The 22,174-nt window shown below is 42.3% G+C and overlaps 1 protein-coding gene across 1 annotated transcript in view; it reads left to right on the forward strand.

Moving 5' to 3' along the window:
- LOC138960263 (cell division cycle protein 27 homolog) overlaps positions 1-21,876 on the forward strand; it is a 48,858-nt gene extending 26,982 nt beyond the window's left edge. The window contains exons 12-21 of the mRNA XM_070332081.1: positions 470-668; positions 2,276-2,448; positions 6,386-6,538; positions 6,908-6,988; positions 8,372-8,499; positions 8,785-8,902; positions 10,977-11,105; positions 11,831-11,905; positions 13,133-13,289; positions 14,871-21,876. Coding sequence (XP_070188182.1) covers positions 470-668; positions 2,276-2,448; positions 6,386-6,538; positions 6,908-6,988; positions 8,372-8,499; positions 8,785-8,902; positions 10,977-11,105; positions 11,831-11,905; positions 13,133-13,289; positions 14,871-14,986 — 1,329 coding nt within the window. The 3' untranslated portion in view covers positions 14,987-21,876. The remainder of the gene's footprint in view (positions 1-469; positions 669-2,275; positions 2,449-6,385; positions 6,539-6,907; positions 6,989-8,371; positions 8,500-8,784; positions 8,903-10,976; positions 11,106-11,830; positions 11,906-13,132; positions 13,290-14,870) is intronic.
- The last annotated feature ends 298 nt before the right edge of the window (positions 21,877-22,174 follow it).

Below are 22,174 nucleotides of genomic sequence, written 5' to 3' on the forward strand. Positions count from 1 at the left end.
AGCACGACTGAACTGGGCATCCATTTTTGAATTAGTACACAAAATTTGGTGGTGATTGGACTTAATTCAAGCTTGCTAGACAGATTTCTTTACAGTTACTGATTTTTGGGAAGTTTCTTGGTGGCAAGCTTGGGCAGGCAGGACGTTAACGCCGTGGCAGTGCTAGTCACAATAGTGTTAAGACCGAAACAAGTCTGACAAAATCAGGTCTTAAAAAGGAGGTGTCTTAAAAAGGAGGTGTCTTAGAATGGAGGTAAAGTTACAGAGGTTATGAAGAGAACATGTGAAACAATGAGGTCCTAAGACAGGAAGTCTCAGTGTCGGGGGTCGAAAAGCTGGTTTCTACTGTAGAAGACTGCCAATAATAAGAAAAGGCCTTTTAGGCCAAAGGAACTCTTATATTTTGACGCCACTGGCAATATCTTCGGTAAATACATGATTTTGAATCGGTGACCATTTCATGTCCCAGGAAAACAACAAGACGCAAGGCAAGTCACGCTTCACCAGCCCCAAGGGAGTGGGCCGCAAGAGTAAGTCACGCTCCAGTAAGTCCCAGCAGGAGCTGAACGAGCTCAACAAAAGCGATCCAAGCGCTGGCATCAAATCGTCAGGCCACCCAGAACAACTGTCCTCATCCCAGATCGTCCATATGCAGCAGCAGTCACTAGGTTAGTGCTTCTGTGTCAGTTGTTGAGGTTTGGTTTGTGTGGTGTGGTTTGGATGCATGATCAGTCATCTGAAAAAAATTCCACATTGGGGACACCCCTGTATGCCACTGTGGTATCGCAGACATGACAGTGGAACACCTCCTCCAACACTGTCCAATCCACCAGAAACTACGAGCAGAAACATGGCCTGCGGACACACCAGTTCAGGAGAAGATCTTCGGCACCCTGCGGAGTCTTCGCTGTACTGCAAACTTCATCAGAAGTTCTGGAGTCCCTGCCTGAGCGATCGAGAAGAAGAAAAGAGTCATCTGAAAGATAAGATGAACTAGGGTGCTTGATAGTAAATTTAGGCTTTTATACATATATCTATAGCTCTTGCAAACCTAGATTAACCAGCTGTGAATAAACCATCAATTTTAGTAGAACTAGTTTAGCAAAAACAGAAACCTTTCAGGTGAAAGCAAGGGCTCAGTTAACATGGGTGGGCTTAGGTGCGAGATGTGTCTTTTGGTATGGTTAAAGGCACAGTAAGCCTCCCGTAAACCATCACAGATACTGTCAGGCTTTTACACACAGTACAAACAACCTTTCATTTAAACACTCACCGCTTGAGAACACCGTAGGTGCTCTCCGTAAAGAGCGAGCAATTTTCAAAGAATTTATTTTTGCGTGGTTTATCCAGACCTGTTTACCTTTACTATTTTGGAGTAATTTATTACTGTTTTTTAGGCTTTTGGGGGGAAAAATACTCCATTTGAGTCCAGACTACGATTTTCAAAGTGCTTCAAATTAGGTTTGTGTTGCTAATGTTGGCGTTTGTAACCACTGGGTTACTATTTTTGTCATCAGATTACTATTTTTTGTCTTGACCATTACTCTTGTCAAGTGTTGCGGGTAAACAGGTCTGTTTATCTTACCCCTGAGCCATCGTGAACCCGTGTGATCCAGTTTCCCTTTTTCACAATGCAGTCGTCAGTTAGTAATTTGAATGCGACTCGCTGTGAGCTTATCTGCAATAGCACGTTATTATGTACCTCTGACTATGCACGAAACAAACGGCTGTGGTTCACAAGAACTCTCGCGATGGCTTTTGATTGTTCAGAGGAACTGGCAATAGGCATAAACTGTCATCTGCTACGAGAACCACGACCTTGCGTGACCCTGCTTCCAGGCGTTTCTTTTTTCAAACTGTCAAAACTTCAAATTGTACTGATCTTGTCTTGATGAAAACAGAATTCTTTTATGATTTAAGAATGTTTGTGTAACAAGCTGTCAATTTATTATTTAGATTTTAAAAGTTAGGTCTAGCGCCAAAACGCACCACGGTCTGATTGTCTCTGAGACAATCCGCAAAATTAATTCTTTGAAAATTGCTCGCTCGTTTGGTGAGCGTTCAAATGGAAGGGTGTTTGTACTGTGTAAAAGCCTGACAGTATCTGTGATGGTTTACGGGAGGCGCACTGTGCCTTTAAGTGGCGGCAGTGACTTGTTTGGTGTGCAGGTGAAATTAAAAAAATATTTGTTGACAGAATGGCTGCATGTGGAATTTTTCAGGGCATACTCTATTGATTTCCACCAAAATACATTCTGTCTCTTTGACTGTGCAGGAGGTTTGCTGAAGCTGCTGATGGGTGTGGGCAAGGCCTACTCTGCGCTAGCTCAGTATGACTGCCGTAAAGCCGTACAGCTGTTCGAGGAGCTGCCTGAACACCAGTACAACACGGCTTGGGTGCTGGCGCAGATAGGCAGGGCCTACTTTGAACGGGGAGACTTTCACAAGGTGAGGTCACTGTCCATGGTAAAAGGGGACTGTGTGAATTTGGATGTGGAGAATGCATATTTGAGGAGAATCGGGATGGGGTCAGAGTGTGGGTGATGGTTGTGTGACTATATCTATATATATATACGACTTGTGTCTGTCTGTGTGTCTGTGCGCGATGCACGGCCAAAGTTTTCGATGGATCTGCTTCAAATTTGGTGGGCTTATTCAGAGAGACCCCGGACACAACCTCATCGATGAGAATTTTCAACACGTGCTCTCAGCGCGCAGCGCTGAACCGATTTTGGTTTTTCTGTTCATCTTCCCAGATCCATTCCCAGTAACTCTTCCTTATCTTCTCCAGTGTTTTGCGTTTATCTCCCTTCCTTCGTGTGGCGTCAATCCGTATTCCCGTTTCTATTTTTAGAAGGTCACTGTCGACAACGCTCAATCCATATTCCCGTTATACTATTTTTAGAAGGTCACTGTCCCGGCGAAGCCGGGTATTACTCTTCCTTATCTTCTCCAGTGTTTTGCGCGTTTATCTCCCTTCCTTCGTGCGGTGCACCGGCAAAGCCGACGTACACCCGGCAAAGCCGGGTCCCCGGCGCAGCCGGGTAATCGGCTCGACTTCTTCCCGGCGAAGCGGGTATTCATCTAGTGACTCATATACGACTTGTGTCTGTGTGTCAGGCATGGTACTCTTCCGCCGATCTGCGGAAATCCGCCGAAAACGGAAATCCGAAAAAAAAAGAAAAAAAAATCCGAAGAAAAAAAAATCCAAAAAAAATCCGAAGAAAAAAAAATCTGCTGATTGACTTGAGATTATTATTTTTTTCTTACTCAAGCCTTGTTATCTTTCACTTATATCCCTCTCAGGTTCAAGGAGAGGGCACTAAACACATTTGAATTTGTAAAAAGTCGTCAGCTTCAGGGGGCGTTGCCCCCGGACCCCCACAAAGGGCGCTGCCCCATGACCCCGCCAGGGGCGGCCCCCTGGACCCCCGGCTTTATTTCAGCTGAAACTGCCATTCCTTCAGTACCATGCCTGGTGTGTGTGTGTGTGTGTGTGTGTGTGTGTGTGTGTTCGCGATGCACGGCCAAAGTTCTCGATGGATCCGCTTCAAATTTGGTGGGCATATTCAGGTAGACCCCGGACACAACCTGGTCGATGAGAATTTTCAACACGTGCTCTCAGCGCGCAGCGCTGAACCGATTTTGGTTTTTCTGTTCATCTTCCCAGATGCGGTGAAGCGGGTAATCATCTAGTATATATATACTAGATGATTACCCGCTTCGCTGGATACCGGCTTCGCCGGGAAGAAGTAGAGCCGAATACCAGGCCAAAGGAAAGGAGATCAACGCGCAAAACACTGGAGACCTAAAAATAGTAACGTGCAGTGACCTTCTAAAAATAGTAACGTAGTAACGGGAATATGGATTGACGCCACACGGAGGAAGGGAGATAATCGCGGCTGAAAACACTGCAGAAGATAAGGAAGAGTTACTGGTAGTGGATCCCGACAACAAAAAAACAAAAAATCGGTTCAGCGCGCACAGAGCTGCGCGCTGAGAGCACGTGTTGAAATATCTCATCGATGAGGTTGTGTCCGGGGTGTAGCTGAATACGGTGTCCAAATTTGAAAAAGATCCACCGAGAACTTTGGCCGTGCATCGCGAGCAGACAGATAGACACTAGTCGTATATATATATAGATACTAGATGATTACCCGATTCGCCGGGAAGAAGTAGAGACGAAGTAGAGAAGAAGTAGAGCCGAATACCAGGCTGCGCCTGGGACCCGGCTTTGCCGGGTGTACGCCGGCTTCGCCGGCACACGAAGGAAAGGAGATAAACGCGCAAAACACTGGAGACCTTCTAAAAATAGTAACGTGCAGTGACCTAAAAATAGTAACGTAGTAACGGGAATATGGATTGACGCCACACGGAGGAAGGGAGATAATCGCGGCTGAAAACACTGGAGAAGATAAGGAAGAGTTACTGGTAGTGGATCCAGACCAAAAAAACCAAAATCGGTTCAGCGCGCACAGCGCTGCGCGCTGAGAGCACATGTTGAAATATCTCATCGACCAGGTTGTGTCCAGGGTGTACCTGAATATGATCACCAAATTTGAAACAGATCCATCGAGAACCTTGGCCGCGCATCGCGCACAGACACACAGACACACAGACACTAGTAGTATATATTATACTAGAGGAATACCCGGCTTCGCCGGGGTGAATCGCGAGACAGAGACAGACAGCGTGGCGGTTCATCACAATCACCTTTGCAGGCGAAGTCCTGTCAAACGGGATTGAGAATTTTAGAGCTTATTTCTTAGCCCTATATTATCTGTTGTGGCTTCTCAAATGCCAGAACATACAGACAGACAAAAGCCGCTAGACCCCATCACAAACAGAACTCTACAATCCACAGGTTTTTGCCCACACACACACACACAAACACACACACAGAGAAGCCGTATATATATATATATATGTATATCTATATCTATAAATATATAGAGATAGGTGAGAGTGTATTTTTCGCGTGGCTATAAATTGATTCGACCTTTTCACTTTGACAGTAAGAACAACTTACGGGTGCAAGGGAAGCGTTCTGGACAGCGCAGTGACATTCTATAAATAGCAACTCAGAAACGGGAATTTGGGGTGAACGGCGCGAGACAGAGACAGACAGCGTTGCGGTTCACCACAATCACCTTTGAAGGCGAAGTCCTGTCAAACGGGATTGAGAATTTTAGAGCTTATTTCTTAGCCCTATATTATCTGATGTGGCTTCACACATGCCAGAACATACAGACAGACAAAAGCCGCTAGACCACATCACAAACAGAACTCTACAATACACAGGTTTTTGCCCACACACACACACAAACACACAAACACACAGAGAAGCCGTATATATATATGCATATCTGTATCTATAAATATATAGAGATAGGTGAGAGTGTATTTTTCGCGTGGCTATAAATTGATTCGACCTTTTCACTTTGACAGTAAGAACAACTTACGGGTGCAAGGGAAGCGTTGTGGACAGCGCAGTGGACAGCGCAGTGACATTCTAAAAATAGTAATAGTAAGTTACAAACGGGAAAGCCACACGAAGGAAGGGAGATAAACGCCAAACACTGGAGAAGATAAGGAAGAGTTACTTATAATGGTGAAATGAACACAAAAACCCAAATCAGTTCAGCGCTGCGCGCTGAGAGCACGTGTTGAAATATCTCATCGATGATATTGTGTCCGGGGTGTAGCTGAATACGGTGTCCAAATTTGAAAAAGATCCACCGAGAACTTTGGCGTTGTGATGTGGTGTAGCGGCTATGGTGTGTCGGTATGGGGGCCCGGGTAGCTGAGGTGGAACCAAAATAGCTGAGGTGGAACCAAAATCGGTTCAGCGCTGCGCGCTGAGAGCACGTGTTGAAATATCTCATCGATGAGGTTGTGTCCGGGGTCTCTCTGAATAAGCCCACCAAATTTGAAGCAGATCCATCGAGAACTTTGGCCGTGCATCGCGCACAGACAGACACACACACAGACACACAGACACACAGACACTAGTCGTATATATATATAGATATATGTATTTTTTTGTATTTCAAGTTGGTAGATTGCCCAAGAAGCAGGGGTTTATGACCCTTCTTTTTCAAGTCAGCTTGAAGGAGAGAATCCATAGTATCTTCTGTTAGTACAGAGTCAGAGACCCTTTGCTTTACCAGTTCCATATAAAACCTCTTTAGTACCGTTCTTTTGTCTGTACATGAATGAGTGTGTGTGTGTGTATGTATGTGTGTGTGTGTGTGTGTGTGTGTGTGTGTGTATGTGTTTGTGTGTGAGTGTGTTCATGTGTGTGTTCATGTGTGTGTCTGTACACATCTGTTCATAACAATTTAGGTAAAAATATTCTTCATGTTCATGTTTGTCTTTGTGTCAGGCTGCCAGTGTGTTTGCGGAGGTCCATCGACTGGAGCCGTATCAGCTGCTGGGGATGGACCGCTACAGCACCTCCCTCTGGCACCTGCAGCGAGAGGTGGAGTTGTCTGCCCTGGCACACGACCTCACGCAGCTTGACAAGTCCTGCCCTCAGGTGAGAGAGTGAAAACAGGTTTCTGCAGATTGGTCTGAAGAAGTCATACGGCGCTACCTGCGATGAAAGGACACCCTTGGGATCAGCCCAAAGTGTCCTTACATGGCAGGTGGCCTTCTATAGAAGTATATTGTGGTCAAGGTTAGAGACAATGGGAGTACAGAAAGTGTCCTTTTATGGGAGGTGTCCTCTCATCAGAGGGGCTTCACATTGCACATACCGCTGTTATGCATCGTAAAGAGAATTTAGAGGCCATTTTTGTGATTCTAGTCTTTTTAACGTAATAGTGAAAGCATCAACACAAATAATGAAGTTCTTGTCATAATCTGTCGCTGGATATTAATTTAGTTGGTTTACTTTCTTTTGCAGACTTGGATCGCCACTGGCAACTGTTTCTCTCTACAAAAAGAGCATGATGTAGCAATCAAGTTTTTTAGGCGTGCAATACAGGTAAGTGAAATAAATGAGTGTTTTATGTAATTTTACATTCACATGTACCTGAGGTTTTGTGGCATAGCATGGGATGAGCTTAATTAAATATTGATAACAGACCTCGTAGCCGTAAAAAAAATTCCACTGGATAGAACATGTTAATGAAATCATCGAACCATCTTAATTTATTTGATATTTACTTTGTGTTATATTTAATCTTAGTAATACTGCCTGAGAGTTAAAACTACAATAACATCTACTTATGTACATCAGTGGGGAGTTGTTCTTACCCCCCGCGGGTTAGGGGGAGTCCCATATTGGTTGGGACGAGAAAGAATTTACCCGATGCTCCCCAGCATGTCGTAAGAGGCGACTAACGGATTCTGTTTCTCCTTTTACCCTTGTTAAGTGTTTCTTGTATAGAATATAGTCAATTTTTGAGTCACTTGAGAAAAAGTGACTCTATGTAATCGGTCAGTGTTAGTCTGTCCGGCCAGCCATCCGGCCGGCCGGCCGGCCGGCCGGCCGTCCGTAGACACCACCTTAACGTTGGACTTTTCTCGGAAACTATCAAAGCGATCGGGCTCATATTTTGTTTAGTCGTGACCTCCAATGACCTCTACACTTTAACGATGGTTTCGTTGACCTTTGACCTTTTTCAAGGTCACAGGTCAGCGTCAAAGGAAAAATTAGACATTTTATATCTTTGACAAAGTTCATCGGATGTGATTGAAACTTTGTAGGATTATTCTTTACATCAAAGTATTTACATCTGTAGCCTTTTACGAACGTTATCAGAAAAACAAGGGAGATAACTAGCCTTTTCTGTTCGGCAACACACAACTTAACGTTGGGCTTTTCTCAGAAACTATAAAAGTGACCGGGCTCAAATTTTATGTGAACGTGACTCATTGTGTTGTGAATAGCAATTTCTTCCTGTCCATCTGATGCCTCATATAATATTCAGAACTGCGAAAGTGACTCGATCGAGCGTTTGCTCTTCTTGTTGTAAAGATTTTAGTCAAGCAGTATGTAAGAAATGTTAAGTCCTTTGTACTGGAAACTTGCATTCTCCCAGTAAGGTAATATATTGTACTACGTTGCAAGCCCCTGGAGCAAATTTTTGATTAGTGCTTTTGTGAACAAGAAACAATTGACAAGTGGCTCTATCCCATCTCCCCCCTTCCCCCGTCGCGATATAACCTCCATGGTTGAAAACGACGTTAAACACCAAATAAAGAAGGGAGTTGTTCTTGTTGCTGCAATATTCTCCTGCTATAATGAAGCTCCTTATGCAGGGCAAACAATTTTAAAAGTAATTTCAGTGTTATTTTTGGATACATGCCCAGCACAAGTGTTGGATGATACAGGTGTTAAGGCTCATCTTGCATTCTTCTATAGGTTGATCCTGACTATGCCTATGCTTACACTCTGCTGGCCCATGAGTATGTGTTTATTGAGGAGCTGGACAAGGCCTTAGCTTGCTTCAGGAACGGCCTCAGGGTGGACTCCAGGCATTATAACGCGTGGTCAGTTCTCTCTCTTACAGTCTCTTCCTTGCTTGTTGCTCTTTAGTTTGCGTTGTCTTTGTTTGTCTGTGTGTTTGCTTGTACTTTGTATGTTTTTAGGAAGAAAGTGAATGATTTGTGTGTGTGTGTGTGTGTGTGTGTGTGTGTGTGTGTGTGTGTGTGTGTGATTTTTTCCTGCATGCATGCATGCGAGCATATGTGTGTGTGTGGGTGTGGACGCGTCTATATGCGTGCATGCTTGTTGGAAGAAAGACAAGGAAGCTAACCAGAAGACTCTGTCACCAGGTACGGTGTGGGCATGATCTACTACAAACAGGAGAAGTTCAGTTTAGCAGAAGTTCACTTTCGTCGTGCACTGTCCATCAACCCACAGAGCTCTGCCCTCATCTGTCATGTTGGTGTGGTGAGTGCAAACACTTTTATTATTATCTCTGTTGCTGTGTGTCCAGCTGCTGGTCAAAATTTCTAGTTTTATTCAACTTAGCTTTAACCCCTTCACTGCCCACCCCATACCAGGTAAGTGGTCATTTTCGGTTTGTCGAACGCCCATAATCGTACCTAGTACGAGGGATTTGCATCAGCAACATTTCAGGACATTTCTGAAAAATAAATGGGAGGTAACCACTGTCCAAGCACTTGAAAGGGTTCTAAACACAGTTCTTTCCCATTGACCGTTCGGATAAGTACCACTTGGTGAAAACTTTGTTAGAAGTTTAGAACCGATCTATAGGATTCACAATGGCGGCCGAAAGTCGGACCTCAACTCGTAGACCTGTTTTGAAGCGATACAGTGTTCTGGAAGCTCTACAAGAAGTGATTTATGGATTACCACACAGAAGAATACTTTTATGGGCTGTAATGTGAGTACCTGATGTTTGACACCAGTTTTAGCAGTGTTTTGTGTGGTTTTACGTGCTGCAATGTGTGTGTGTGTAAGTCCGGAAACTGTAATTTTTGACAAAAATGGTCATTATATCAATGTTTACTATAACAATCACAAACAAAGTCCAATGATCATGTCATCCTATAATAGCCAAGGGTATAAGCAAAACACATGCCAAAGATCTAAGAGATATCTCAATAAATGATCGAGCAGTGAACAGATTAGTGAACCTACCGAAGAAAGCGAAATTTTGCCCTGGCACACAGTAATACCAAAATGCTGTTATACTGTGGCAGTGAAGGGGTTAAACCTGAAATTAATTAGGCGAAGTCGACTTTGCAAAGTCTACTGCAAGCTTGCTGCACTAAGCTTTGCTACTGAACTTTTGGTAAAAAAACTTCACAAAGTCTTTGTGAAGTCAATTTGGGGCTCAATTACGGAAGGCCTTAATGAAGGCTATCAGAACCTTGAATTCATGGTGATGAATTTTTGTCTCAAGTTTGTTCAGTGTTTCCTGTAGTTTGTGAAAGTTCGTCCACATGTTTTGCTCAGTTGCAGATTAATACTTTGGTGAAATCATTTATAAAGGGATTTTCATGCTGTACAGATTTCTTGTTCAGATCCAGTGAGATGAACAGAAGAAGAAACTTCACAGCTTTGACCCTGTCGTTACAGGTCAAACATAGAATTTGAAAGTGGTTGTGCTTTGCATCAATATTTTTGTTTAGTAGTACTGACATTTTAAGAGAAAACAAAATAGCACCAAATACAAGGTATGAATTATTGTGATGTTTCTTTGTGCAGAAATGATAATACCTGCTATTCCGACTTGGTCGTGTGATAGACGTTTTCTTCCACACGAGATTACGTTGATTGTCTAACAAAGCCGTCAGGCTGAGTTAGACATCAGCTAATCGAGTGTGGAAGAAAACTCTGTCACACGACCAAGTCGGAATAGCATTTATGTCTTACAGCTTCAACAGAGGAGAGAACAAATTGTTTTGTGTACTCAAGCTTGACAAACCTAAACACAGGAGCAGCCATTGTGGAGAGATCTACTTTTTGACGGAAGTGACCGAACAACTGTGAATGACGTCTTGGTGTATGTGAATGACGTCACAGTCATCGTCACAGTCTGTATCTTTTGAAGCATCGCATTCTTCATGATGTATTTCTGTGTCTGCATCCGTGAAATGTTTGTTCATTTCGGGATCTTTGTCATCTATGTTCAGAACTCTGTCCTTATAGTTTCAGACTAACAGGCCTCCTGAGCTAGCCACTTTCCAAGGGCAGCTTAAATTGCGTATGGAAACAGTACTGTCGTCTGGGATGCCGTTTTCAGTATTCTGAGGGTTGAAGAATGTGTAAAGAGAAGAAACGATAACAGCAGGAGAAATAAAAGTCGTGTGTTAATTTTTTGGCTTTTGGAGGGACGATGTTGAGTTTGAATCCGTTCTTACCATGCTCCTAAAGCGTGTAACATACAATCTTGCACACGTTTGCTTTAGTAGTGGCAAAGAAGGAAAGCGTGTGACATTAGACTGATCATATGAATGCATGTGAACTGACTTGTGCATTCATTGGATTGATTCAGGCACAACATGCCCAGAAGAAGACAGAGCAGGCCTTGAGCACGCTGAATCGAGCCATCGTCAATGAGCCGCGCAACTCTCTATGCAAATTCCACAAAGCTTCTATTCTTCTGGCCTGTGATAGACATAAAGTGAGTTCAGTCATTGAATGTTGTGTCAGTTCTGTTGTTTGTAGCTGAGGTCAGGTCTTTTCCAGATTACATGTGTGTTTGTTTGTTTCCGTGTGTATTTGTGGCCATTGCTGCAACTTTTGGCATTGTTGGCTGAAGCCTTTGAATGGAGAAACGCGACCAAAATGTAAACAAACTTGACTGTGCTTACTGACTCATACTTCCAGTGATGGCGCTAGTATTTTTTCAAACCGGTATGCAAACTTTTATGATGTAAACAGTCCAGAACAAAACGGTAGGCTGGTCATTGAAACCAGTTAGAGTCCAACTCAGAGTACTGGTTTTATTGTTCTACCAGCAAAAAAACACCCCGGTAGTTTAAAAAACAACCGGTAGGTCAAACCGGCAGCCAATTTTGTTCCGGTAATTTCTCGTTTCAACCGGTAAAATACTGGTAATTACCAGTTAACGCCAATACTGACTTCAAGCTGAATTTCTAAAAGTGCAAGGAATTATCAGTGATAGCACATTGTAAAACAGATGAAAAGTGTTCATGAGTGACTATTTTCACAGAAATGGCCACAATTTTGACAAGAGATTCATATTTTTTGTTAGTTCAAAATTAATTATAATTGTGAGGTATGATTCTTGATAACTGATCGTCAGAGTCCATTGTGTGTGTTTGATGCTTTTGGTATTTATGTCTTTCACATTGTCTATTTCCTTGTGATGCTTTTGTTTTGCAGGAGGCACTAGAAGAGTTGGAAGAGCTGAAACAGATTATTCCCACAGAGTCCCTGGTGTACTTCCTCATGGGCAAGGTGAGACAGACTGCAAGCATTTGCTTTCTCGTCTTGGTTGCATTGTCTAGATAGAGAATACTACATGGCTTGCCGTGTCGTACCAGATTTACACACGTTTTTTTTTAATTATTGAACTGCGAGCGAAAGCGAGCTGTTCACTATTTGAAAAAGCAACGAGTGTAAATCTGGTACGACACAGCAAGCCATGTAGTATTCTGTTTATCCTACATACTGTACTTACGTGTATTTTACTGAAAATGTCCTGCACTCGAGGCAGCTAAATTGAAGACACTTGTTTTGGAACCTCGATCTCTTCTAAAGCCTCATGCAATCTATTACGTCAAAGCAAAGAAACGTCACTCTGAAAGTTTGGCGTGACGTGTTAGTTCTAAAGATTCATCGAGGGTAATTAGCGAGCGCAATTTGTATTTCTATAATGACGTTTGTCTCGGTGACTTTGCCATCATAAGCAGTGGAAAAACAGGTCACTGCCAGACTTGCTTGACATGACCTCATTTACATGATATACACACGTGTGATTTGAACGATTATTATCTCACGGGTGTCTCTCTCACGTATGTAGGATAAATATATTTTTTGCATTACAGGCCTTTTCCAAGCACATAGTGCTCTCCTGTTCATCCTTGTCTTAATACTTGTGTGAACTATGTGCAGGGGATCCAAGACGTTTTTTTGTTTTTGTTAGCTATCGGAACTATTAGATTTGGATAGAACGCAGATAAATATGTATCAGAGATTGCTCCCAAACAACAGATGTGATGCATGTAAAATTCCGAACTGAAGGCTGTGGCACGGAATTACAAAAGGTCACACTCTCACCATAAGCAAGCGTGTGGATGTTTTCATCTGACGAATATGAAGAAGAAGATTTTGCAAATTGCAAATTTGCCTACTGTAAATGGACTGTCACTGTAACTAGTGTTGTTCCCCGGCCTTGGTCTTCGAACACTGACACATACTTCTTTGATCTGACACATTGTTCTGACCCTGGCCAGTCAACCATCTGTTAGTTGTGGCACGTACGAGGTCTTAGCCAGGACATTTGGACCTATACTTGTTCTTTATCCAGGTCCAAATGACCTATTATCCTCTGGGTCAGGGAACAACACTGTGTAACCTAACCCACATCCACAGAAAGTAGAATACACTGGACTAAACCCGTCGGCAACTCACAAGAGCAATTGAACTGAGACTGAACGAACTGACCAGGTGTGATGATTGCAGGTGCACAAGAAGCTGGGCAACACGCACCTGGCCCTGATGAACTTCTCCTGGGCCATGGACCTGGACCCCAAGGGCGTCAACAACCAGATCAAGGAGGCCATCGACAAACGCTACGCCACCGAGGAGGATGACACGCTGGCCAGGCTCACAGACACCAGTAAGTCTTGGGTTTGAACTGGGTTTTTGCCCCAAAAGCGGCATATGGCTGCCTGAATGGTCATACACGTAAAAACCCACTCATGCAAAAACATGAGTGATTGTCAGAATTTCAGCCCATGAATGAAGAACTGTGTTTTATTCTCTTACCAAGTCAAGACCATCAAAGTCATCAGTGTTTTATTCTCTTACCTAGTCAACACCATCAAAGTCATCAGTGTTTTATTCTCTTACCTAGTCAACACCATCAAAGTCATCAGTGTTTTATTCTCTTACCAAGTCAACACCATCATAGTCATCAGTGTTTTATTCTCTTACCTAGTCAACACCATCATAGTCATCAGTGTTTTATTCTCTTACCTAGTCAACACCATCATAGTCATCAGTGTTTTATTCTCTTACCAAGTCAACACCATCATAGTCATCAGTGTTTTATTCTCTTACCTAGTCAACACCATCATAGTCATCAGTGTTTTATTCTCTTACCTAGTCAACACCATCAAAGTCATCAGTGTTTTATTCTCTTACCAAGTCAACACCATCAAAGTCATCAGTGTTTTATTCTCTTACCTAGTCAACACCATCAAAGTCATCAGTGTTTTATTCTCTTACCAAGTCAACACCATCAAAGTCATCAGTGTTTTATTCTCTTACCTAGTCAACACCATCAAAGTCATCAGTGTTTTAGAAAACAACAACATGCCTGCAGCTATCAGTGAACCGATAGCTTGACGGTCACGGTTCCACCAAGTGAATCTTAAACGGTCGCTCAGCTTTCAGTATGCGACGTCACTTTCACGGGGTTAACTCAGAACTATGTCCGGCAGCTTACAGTATGCGACGTCACTTTCACGGGGTTAACTCAGAACTATGTCCGGCAGCTTACAGTATGCGACCTCACTTTCACGGGGTTAACTCAGAACTATGTCCGTCAGCTTACAGTATGCGACGTCACTTTCACGGGGTTAACTCAGAACTATGTCCGGCAGCTTACAGTATGCGACGTCACTTTCACGGGGTTAACTCAGAACTATGTCCGGCAGCTTACAGTATGCGACGTCACTTTCACGGGGTTAACTCAGAACTATGTACGGCAGCTTACAGTATGCGACGTCAGTTTCACGGGGTTATCTCAGAAGTATATCCGGCAGCTTACAGTATGCGACGTCACTTTCACGGGGTTAACTCAGAACTATGTCCGGCAGCTTACAGTATGCGACGTCACTTTCACGGGGTTAACTCAGAACTATGTACGGCAGCTTACAGTGGTGTTTACAGTATGGAACTACAGTCGGTGATAAATGTGAAATTTTTTTTTTGTTCGAAAATAGCTTATGTTTTTTTTATGCCCTGTGGAAATGTTGTATTCCTTGAAAATGAGTCAAATTGTAATCACACCGATAGTGTGACTGTCACGGTGAAGAATGATCTCTTATGAGAACGCTTTTAAAAGAAAAGGGCATCATATCAGCTGAAACTGCATTTGGCATCCCAACTATTCAGTCTGAATGTTACCTAGAGGGGGGAATGTGTTTCCAATTAACATTACAATTTACGCCATACAAGAAAGTGTCTGTTTCAGTGCCTGAGACCAGCCCTGAACTGGGAGAGGAGGGGCATGAGGGGTCCTCACAGAGTCTGTCACCGGAAGACATTGACCCTGACCTTCAGGCCATCGAGAGCGACGAGAGTTTGTGATGATGCTGCCGCCCTCCATCTGTCTTCATAATAACTATCACACACAAATGACTGTTCGAAAAAATTACGAGCACTGTATGTCGGTTTTATTCGAAAAGAGAGAAACGTTTGTATCTGTTTTGTTTGAGAAATAGAAACTTCACATTGATGTCGGATGTGTTTGGGTTCTTTATATTAAACACCCCCTTTGGTTTTTTCTTTTCTGATGGGTAGATGTCTTGCCCGTGACAAGGTGTAAAACATGTTTGTTTTGGGAAGGGGGAAATTTGTCGACATTTTCTTGGTGTGCCGGGGTGTGTTTTCAGAATATTTCTGGAAGTCCTGGAGGATATTCTGTTATTTTCAGTGCTGTATAATTTTGGACTTTAATAATAAAGTGTATTTATATTGCGCCTATCCCTTACAAAAAACAAAAATATTTGGCTCTAAGCGCATTACAACATGTGTAGGGACTTGGTACAATCAAGTCTGACAAATACAATAACACAATATACAGTCGGTCTCTTGGGTAAAAATGGGAAAAGCAGCTTCGACATTTAAACACTGCTACTAAAAAATCCTCTAACAATGCATATTGCTTTACAATATATGCATTTATGTATAAATATAGTTAAAGAACATCGAGTTAATAGGAATTAGAAAAACTTTACTCTTATTCTTCTTCTATATTTACCTGTTATTCTCTTATTACTTGAACAGGTTTTTTTCAACAAATCTTTCATGGTCATCTTCTTTTCTCTTCCCCCAAAAGCGGCGTATGGCTGCCTAAATGGCGGGGTAAAAACGGTCATACACGTAAAATTCCACTCGTGCAAAAAACGCGTAGTGTACGTGGGAGTTTCAGCCCACGAACGCAGAAGAAGAAGATCTTCTTTTCTTCTGAAAGTCGTATTTGTTTCTTTTGCGCCCCTCTCTGTCTATGTCTTTCTCTCTTTCTCTCTGTGCTTCTTTCTCTCTTGGTGAATTAACCTATATACCTTACAACAGTAGACGTTATTTTCATTCAGGTTTAGAAGACAAAAGTATTTTTAATATATTCAGTTTCTTGTTTCTTTGGGTGTGATGTGTATGTTTTATAATGGATGAGTCTGAGTGTGTTCCTTCTCTTTGTATTCATTTACATGAACTACAGAAGCAACGTTGTTGCAAAGAAACAACACATTTTTACTGGAAAGCTGAAGAAAAAAACCTGAAAGCAAAAATGAGCTACGAACTTTATTTGGAAACATTGCAGTGTAAAAATGCACTATTCAGTTAAAAGCATTGTCTGTAAGGCATAGCAATTATATCGTGTTCTACTGTTGAAAAACCTCAAATCACACAATCCATTTGATGGGAGGAAATGCATGTCAGTGGTTCCGGAAATTAGATGGTATGGTGGCCACTGAAAATGGTCAGGAAACTTTGTTTCCCCATACACCCCCCCCCCCCACAACCACCACCATGCTGCACCTTCAGCCAGTAAAGTGTTGTATTTGTCTTTCTGTTTATGGCTCTTGTAAGCTAGCGGTGTACTAGTTAAACTTGATCCCCCAGCTGCATTAAAACAGGCGTCAGTCAAGTTACCTCTAACGTGCTCATGGATTGGATGTACATGTATTACCTGAGAGAATCTTGCATGAGAAACAGGTCAGTAAGCAGGCAAAGCAGTATTGTTCCACAGAAAGTTATTGCTGCTTGGTTTGTGTACTGTGAGTACAGGCGGTCCTTGGTTGAGCCTCAAGTCGACTTCACGAAGTCTTTTTACCGAAAACTCAGTGCTAAAGCTTTGTGCGGCCAGCTTCGCGTAGTCCACTTCGTCCAGTTAAGGACAGGCTTAAAGGCATATGTACGCGCTCCCGTGTTTACAAAGTGTAGTTTGCCCATAATCGATGTCAAACGCACCATAAGACCATGTAATGACGATATGTCACCATGCGCGGACCATAATACATGCATTACAGCTTGTTCTAGCCTCTGAAAAAGTGAGGATGTCAACAAAGCCGCGGTGTTAGCTCCCTTGCATCAACGTTACATGTGTTGCCAAATCTATAAATAGGACGATCCAGATCAAAATGAAAATTAACATATCTCAACATTGAAGGGGTCCTAGACCACAATATTTTGCAGGGAACTTAATTTAGCATGTCTCCAGCTGTTGGTAAAGCAATTAGCGTGTATAGTCATCGAGTACATATGCCTTTAAGCCAAAGCACCATCACTCTAGTTTAGGAAGATCCATGGCTGTTTGAAACCAAAACATTTCCGATTAATCGAGTACCTGTGAAGAAGATTCAAAATGCCATAAGCTGTTGACGATGTGAAATAACACAAACAGCCGACTGTGATACTAGCCTTGTGAAGAATGGTCAAAGCTAAATTGAATGGTTGTATGTGTTCTTTTGCTTGAAGGTTATTAACAAAATCCGTTGAGTCTGTGGAATACCAGAAGCTGCTGACTCCATGAAATAACAAGGTGTTGACTGTGAAATAACAGGCTATATGGAGAGTTTCTCTGGGAGTTTCAGTGTGCGGAAGCATAATCCTGAAGTACAAAAATAAATCCACCAGGTGCTGAACCATCCGATATCCTTACCTGTGCCGCACTTTTTATGCATTTGCCGCATACTTCTTTGAAAGGATACATATAAATGTACGTGCTTCTCCATCTTTTTTTCTTGCCTGTGTGAGTGTACGATTTAGCTGCCAGTGGGTGAAAACAGTAATGAGTGGTCCTTTGCACGACATGAGATTTTAACTCTGTGTGTAGCATTCCTACACTGTAGGTCTGTCTGTGTGTGTGTATGTGTGTGTGTGTGTGAATATGGGCGCGTGTGTGTGTGTGAGTGCTGCGTGCGTGTGTACCTGCTCGGGTTCGTCTTTGCTTACTGATGCCATGGACTGATTTTTGATGTCAAATGAGTGAATTTGAATTAGCCTGAGGGTGAAGGCGGTTGTGTTGTGATCACATTAACAGCCCTGAAATCACTCAGCTGCCAAAATGTTCAGCCTTACCACAAACGCTGAGATGAAAGACACTTTTTCATGTTCCTTTGATTGCCTGGGCTTCTCTGTTTGTTGCTATCATTCATGATCCTCCCGTTCCCCCAACCGCCCTTTATCCCCACTGCCGCACATGTGTTTGCCTAGTTTTTAATGTTTGGAGATGTGGATTTCAGATCTGCGACATGTGTACATATATTCATTTGAAAGATCATGAAACAACGGCAGATTTGTGTCTATTTATGTATGTAGTGCGATAATGTGAATGAGAGCTGTTTTTTCCCCCACTGTATTGATGTTGCATGTGTGATATAATTTCTGTGTGTCTTTGAATGTGAATATGATCTATTTAAACAACCGTATGATTTACACAATGATTTGTTTTAAATGTTTTGTTTATATTTCACCCATGTTGATCTTTCCGTGATTTCCTTGCCTTTTTTATGTGGTTGGCATTTTGAAAATGGAAAGATTTTATGGTAGGTGTAAATATGGAACTGTGAGTGTACGTATAATTAAAAGACACGTTTGCAGACTGTTGTTAGAGTAAAAGTGAATATAAATTGCGAGAGTATGCCGACATATATTGTTCAAAAATGATTTGCGGGGTGGACAGATTTAAGGCATTGGTCAAGATAGTTATGCTTGAGAGTACATGTAATTTTGAGTGTGTTTGAAAGCTCACTATGACTATTAACTGTTTCAAGACGAAGGTGGCACCATGACCATAATTTCATCATGCTTTTGTAGTTTAATCAGATCATGCACCGCAGTGGCTGTGCAAGAACAGGTCATACGAATATCCATTAGAATAGCACAGTGCATTTTCCTCCTGAATGAGGGTCTGATGTTGAAGGTCAAACTCCCCCGAAATTGGCGTATGCTGCCTGAATGGCGGGGTAAAAACGGTCATACACGTAAAAATCCACTCGTGCTAAAAACATGAGTGAACGTGGGAGTCTAAGCCCATGAACGAAGAAGAAGAAGAAGAAGGTTAAACTGGTACATGAATCACGAAACACCAGCCAGTCTCACTATGACGCTGTTAACATGGGGGCCATTTAAGTTATAAGACACATTCTTGCTGTCTCTTTCCATTTGCAGCACTAAATCACTCACTTTGTCGTATGTGTTCAGGACTGTCAGTTTTTCAGCTGTGTAAAGAGCTTATAGTTTGTCAGCTGTCTATGGAACTGTTCGTTTGTCAACTGCTTTGAGGTTCACACAAAGACATGCTCCCAGTGCATGCAAAGGTAGCACAAATTCCTTGTTTGTCTAATCATTACGCACAGAAGTGACTGTGTACTCTTTCTTATGTTAAAAAGGAAAGTCATGTGGCTGAAATGTTATTTTAAGCACTGTTTCCTTTGTTACAAAAGAAAAAGATGTCTTGTTGAGATCTGTCAGTTTTTTGATTGAATGGTGTCTCCAATTTGAAACTTCCAACCTAAATGATGTTTCATAGAGTAGGTTTGATCCTCTTAAGTGGCATCCTGGAAATGATGGACTTGACCCTTACACTGGTGCAATTCTGTTACACATGTTACATAGCCACTGGTGAATTAAAGGCAGAGTAAGCCTCCCGTAAACCATCACATATACGGTCAGGCTTTTACACACAGTACAAACACCCTTTCATTTAAACACTCACCAATTGAGAACATCCTAGGTGCCCTCCGTAAAGAGCGAACAATTTTCAAAGAATTTAATTTTGCGTGGTTTATCTTACCCCTGAGCCATCGTGAACCCGTGTGATCCAGTTTTCCCTTTTCACAATGCAGTCGTCATAGTTTGTCATTTGAATGCGACTCGACGTGAGCTTATCTACAATAGCACGTTTTTTTATGCACGAAACAACGGCTGTGGTTCACACGAACTCTAGCGATGGCTTTTGACCGAGGAACGGCGATTTGCACTGATAAACCGGCCGTCGTCTGCTACGACCCTTGCGTGACCCTGCTTCCGGGCTTTTCTTTTTTTAAACTTTCACAACTTCGAATTGTTCTGATCTTGTCTTGATGAAAAACGAATTCTTTTATGATTAAAGGCACAGTAAGCCTCCCGTAAACCATCACAGAGCTCCCCGAGCGTCTAAATACAGTACAAGCATACTTCCATTTGAACGCTCACCGAACGGGAACATCGTGGCTGCTTTCTGTCGAGCGTGAGACATTTTCCAAGAATTTATTTTCGTAGACTTGTTCCGTTAACAACAACGGCGCCTCGTTTTTGCGCTAGACCTAACTTTTAAAATCTAAATAATAAATTGACAGCTTGTTACACAAACATTCTTTAATCATAAAAGAATTCGTTTTTCATCAAGACAAGATCAGAACAATTCGAAGTTGTGAAAGTTTAAAAAAAGAAAAGCCCGGAAGCAGGGTCACGCAAGGGTCGTAGCAGACGACGGCCGGTTTATCAGTGCAAATCGCCGTTCCTCTCAACAGTCAAAAGCCATCGCTAGAGTTCTTGTGAACCACAGCCGTTGTTTCGTGCATAAAAAAAACGTGCTATTGTAGATAAGCTCACGTCGAGTCGCATTCAAATGACTAACTATGACGACTGCATTGTGAAAAGGGAAAACTGGATCACACGGGTTCACGATGGCTCAGGGGTAAGATAAACCACGCAAAAATAAATTCTTTGAAAATTGTTCGCTCTTTACGGAGGGCACCTAGGATGTTCTCAATTGGTGAGTGTTTAAATGAAAGGGTGTTTGTACTGTGTGTAAAAGCCTGACCGTATCTGTGATGGTTTACGGGAGGCTTACTCTGCCTTTAAAGAATGTTTGTGTAACAAGCTGTCAATTTATTATTTAGATTTTAAAAGTTAGGTCTAGCGCAAAAACGAGGCGCCGTTGTTGTTAACGGAACAAGTCTACGAAAATAAATTCTTGGAAAATGTCTCACGCTCGACAGAAAGCAGCCACGATGTTCCCGTTCGGTGAGCGTTCAAATGGAAGTATGCTTGTACTGTATTTAGACGCTCGGGGAGCTCTGTGATGGTTTACGGGAGGCTTACTGTGCCTTTAACAGAAAGAAAAATAAAGAAAAACGGTCATATATGTTTTCACATCCATGGGAGGTAATCGGAACCGACCAAACAGATTAAGCCAGTAGCGCGACATATGTTGTGACAACCAGGTGACAATAAAATTACACGTAAAGTAGCACGACATATGTCGCGACAACCAGCCTAAGGGTTAATTGACCATCAAATGTGCCCATGGTGCATGATATTAAGTTGTCTTTGCTAAAAATCAGTGGAATCGCTCTAGTCGGTTCAGGATGCACATGTTTCTTTGTGGTATTTTTTTGGGCATTTGTCCACTTCCACTCTCACACATTCTCCGACTCGGCCATTTCCATTTGATTTTGTATCATGCTCATAATGTCAACTGAAAAAGTTACACATGAGAATCTTGGTATTTTGTTTATGAACCCTACTTTGCACAAGTGTTATCATTATCAGTAGTCTTGCACAGCAACTTGGAGCGAAGAAACTTGCATTTTATGTCCAAACTGTAAAAGAAATATCATTTTATGTCCAAACTGTAAAAGAAATATCATTTTATGTCCAAACCGCTAAAGAAAATAATTTTATGTTCAAACCCCCGAAAAAGCAAAAAACACTGATGGAGACATTTTTGGAAAATATTGGGTGTGATTTTGAAAAGAGTTTCACCTTTTAGGATAATTATACTTTCTGTGTTGGCGTTGCAGAGCGTGTGTTATGATCTGTTAACAGAGTGTGGTGACGGTTTTGAGTCTCGTCTGATGAATGTGTTTCAGAACGATGTTATGATGACTGTCTTTAGATGTTTTTATATCGGTGACTGACTGAATGACAACAGTCTTGCATGGTTTGTACGTATGAGGTAATAAAAAGTAATGAAACGATAATAACAAGTGTGTTGGTGTGTGTGAGTGTGTGTGTGTGTGTGTGTGTGTGTGTGTTTGTGCGTGTGTGTGTGTGTGTGTGTGTGTGATTGTGAGTGTGTGTGTGTGTGTGAGTGTGTGTGTGTGTGTGTGAGTGTGTGTGTGTGTGTGAGTGTTGGTGTGTGTGTGTGAGTGTGTGTGTGTGTGTGTGTGTGAGTGTGTGTGTGTGTGTGAGTGTGTGTGTGTGTGAGTGTTGGTGTGTGTGTGTGAGTGTGTGTGTGTGTGTGTGTGTGAGTGTGTGTGTGAGTGTTTGTGTGTGTGTGCTGGG

This window comes from Littorina saxatilis, linkage group LG2 (genome assembly GCF_037325665.1).
Source record: "Littorina saxatilis isolate snail1 linkage group LG2, US_GU_Lsax_2.0, whole genome shotgun sequence".
Taxonomy (NCBI): Eukaryota; Metazoa; Mollusca; class Gastropoda; order Littorinimorpha; family Littorinidae; genus Littorina; species Littorina saxatilis.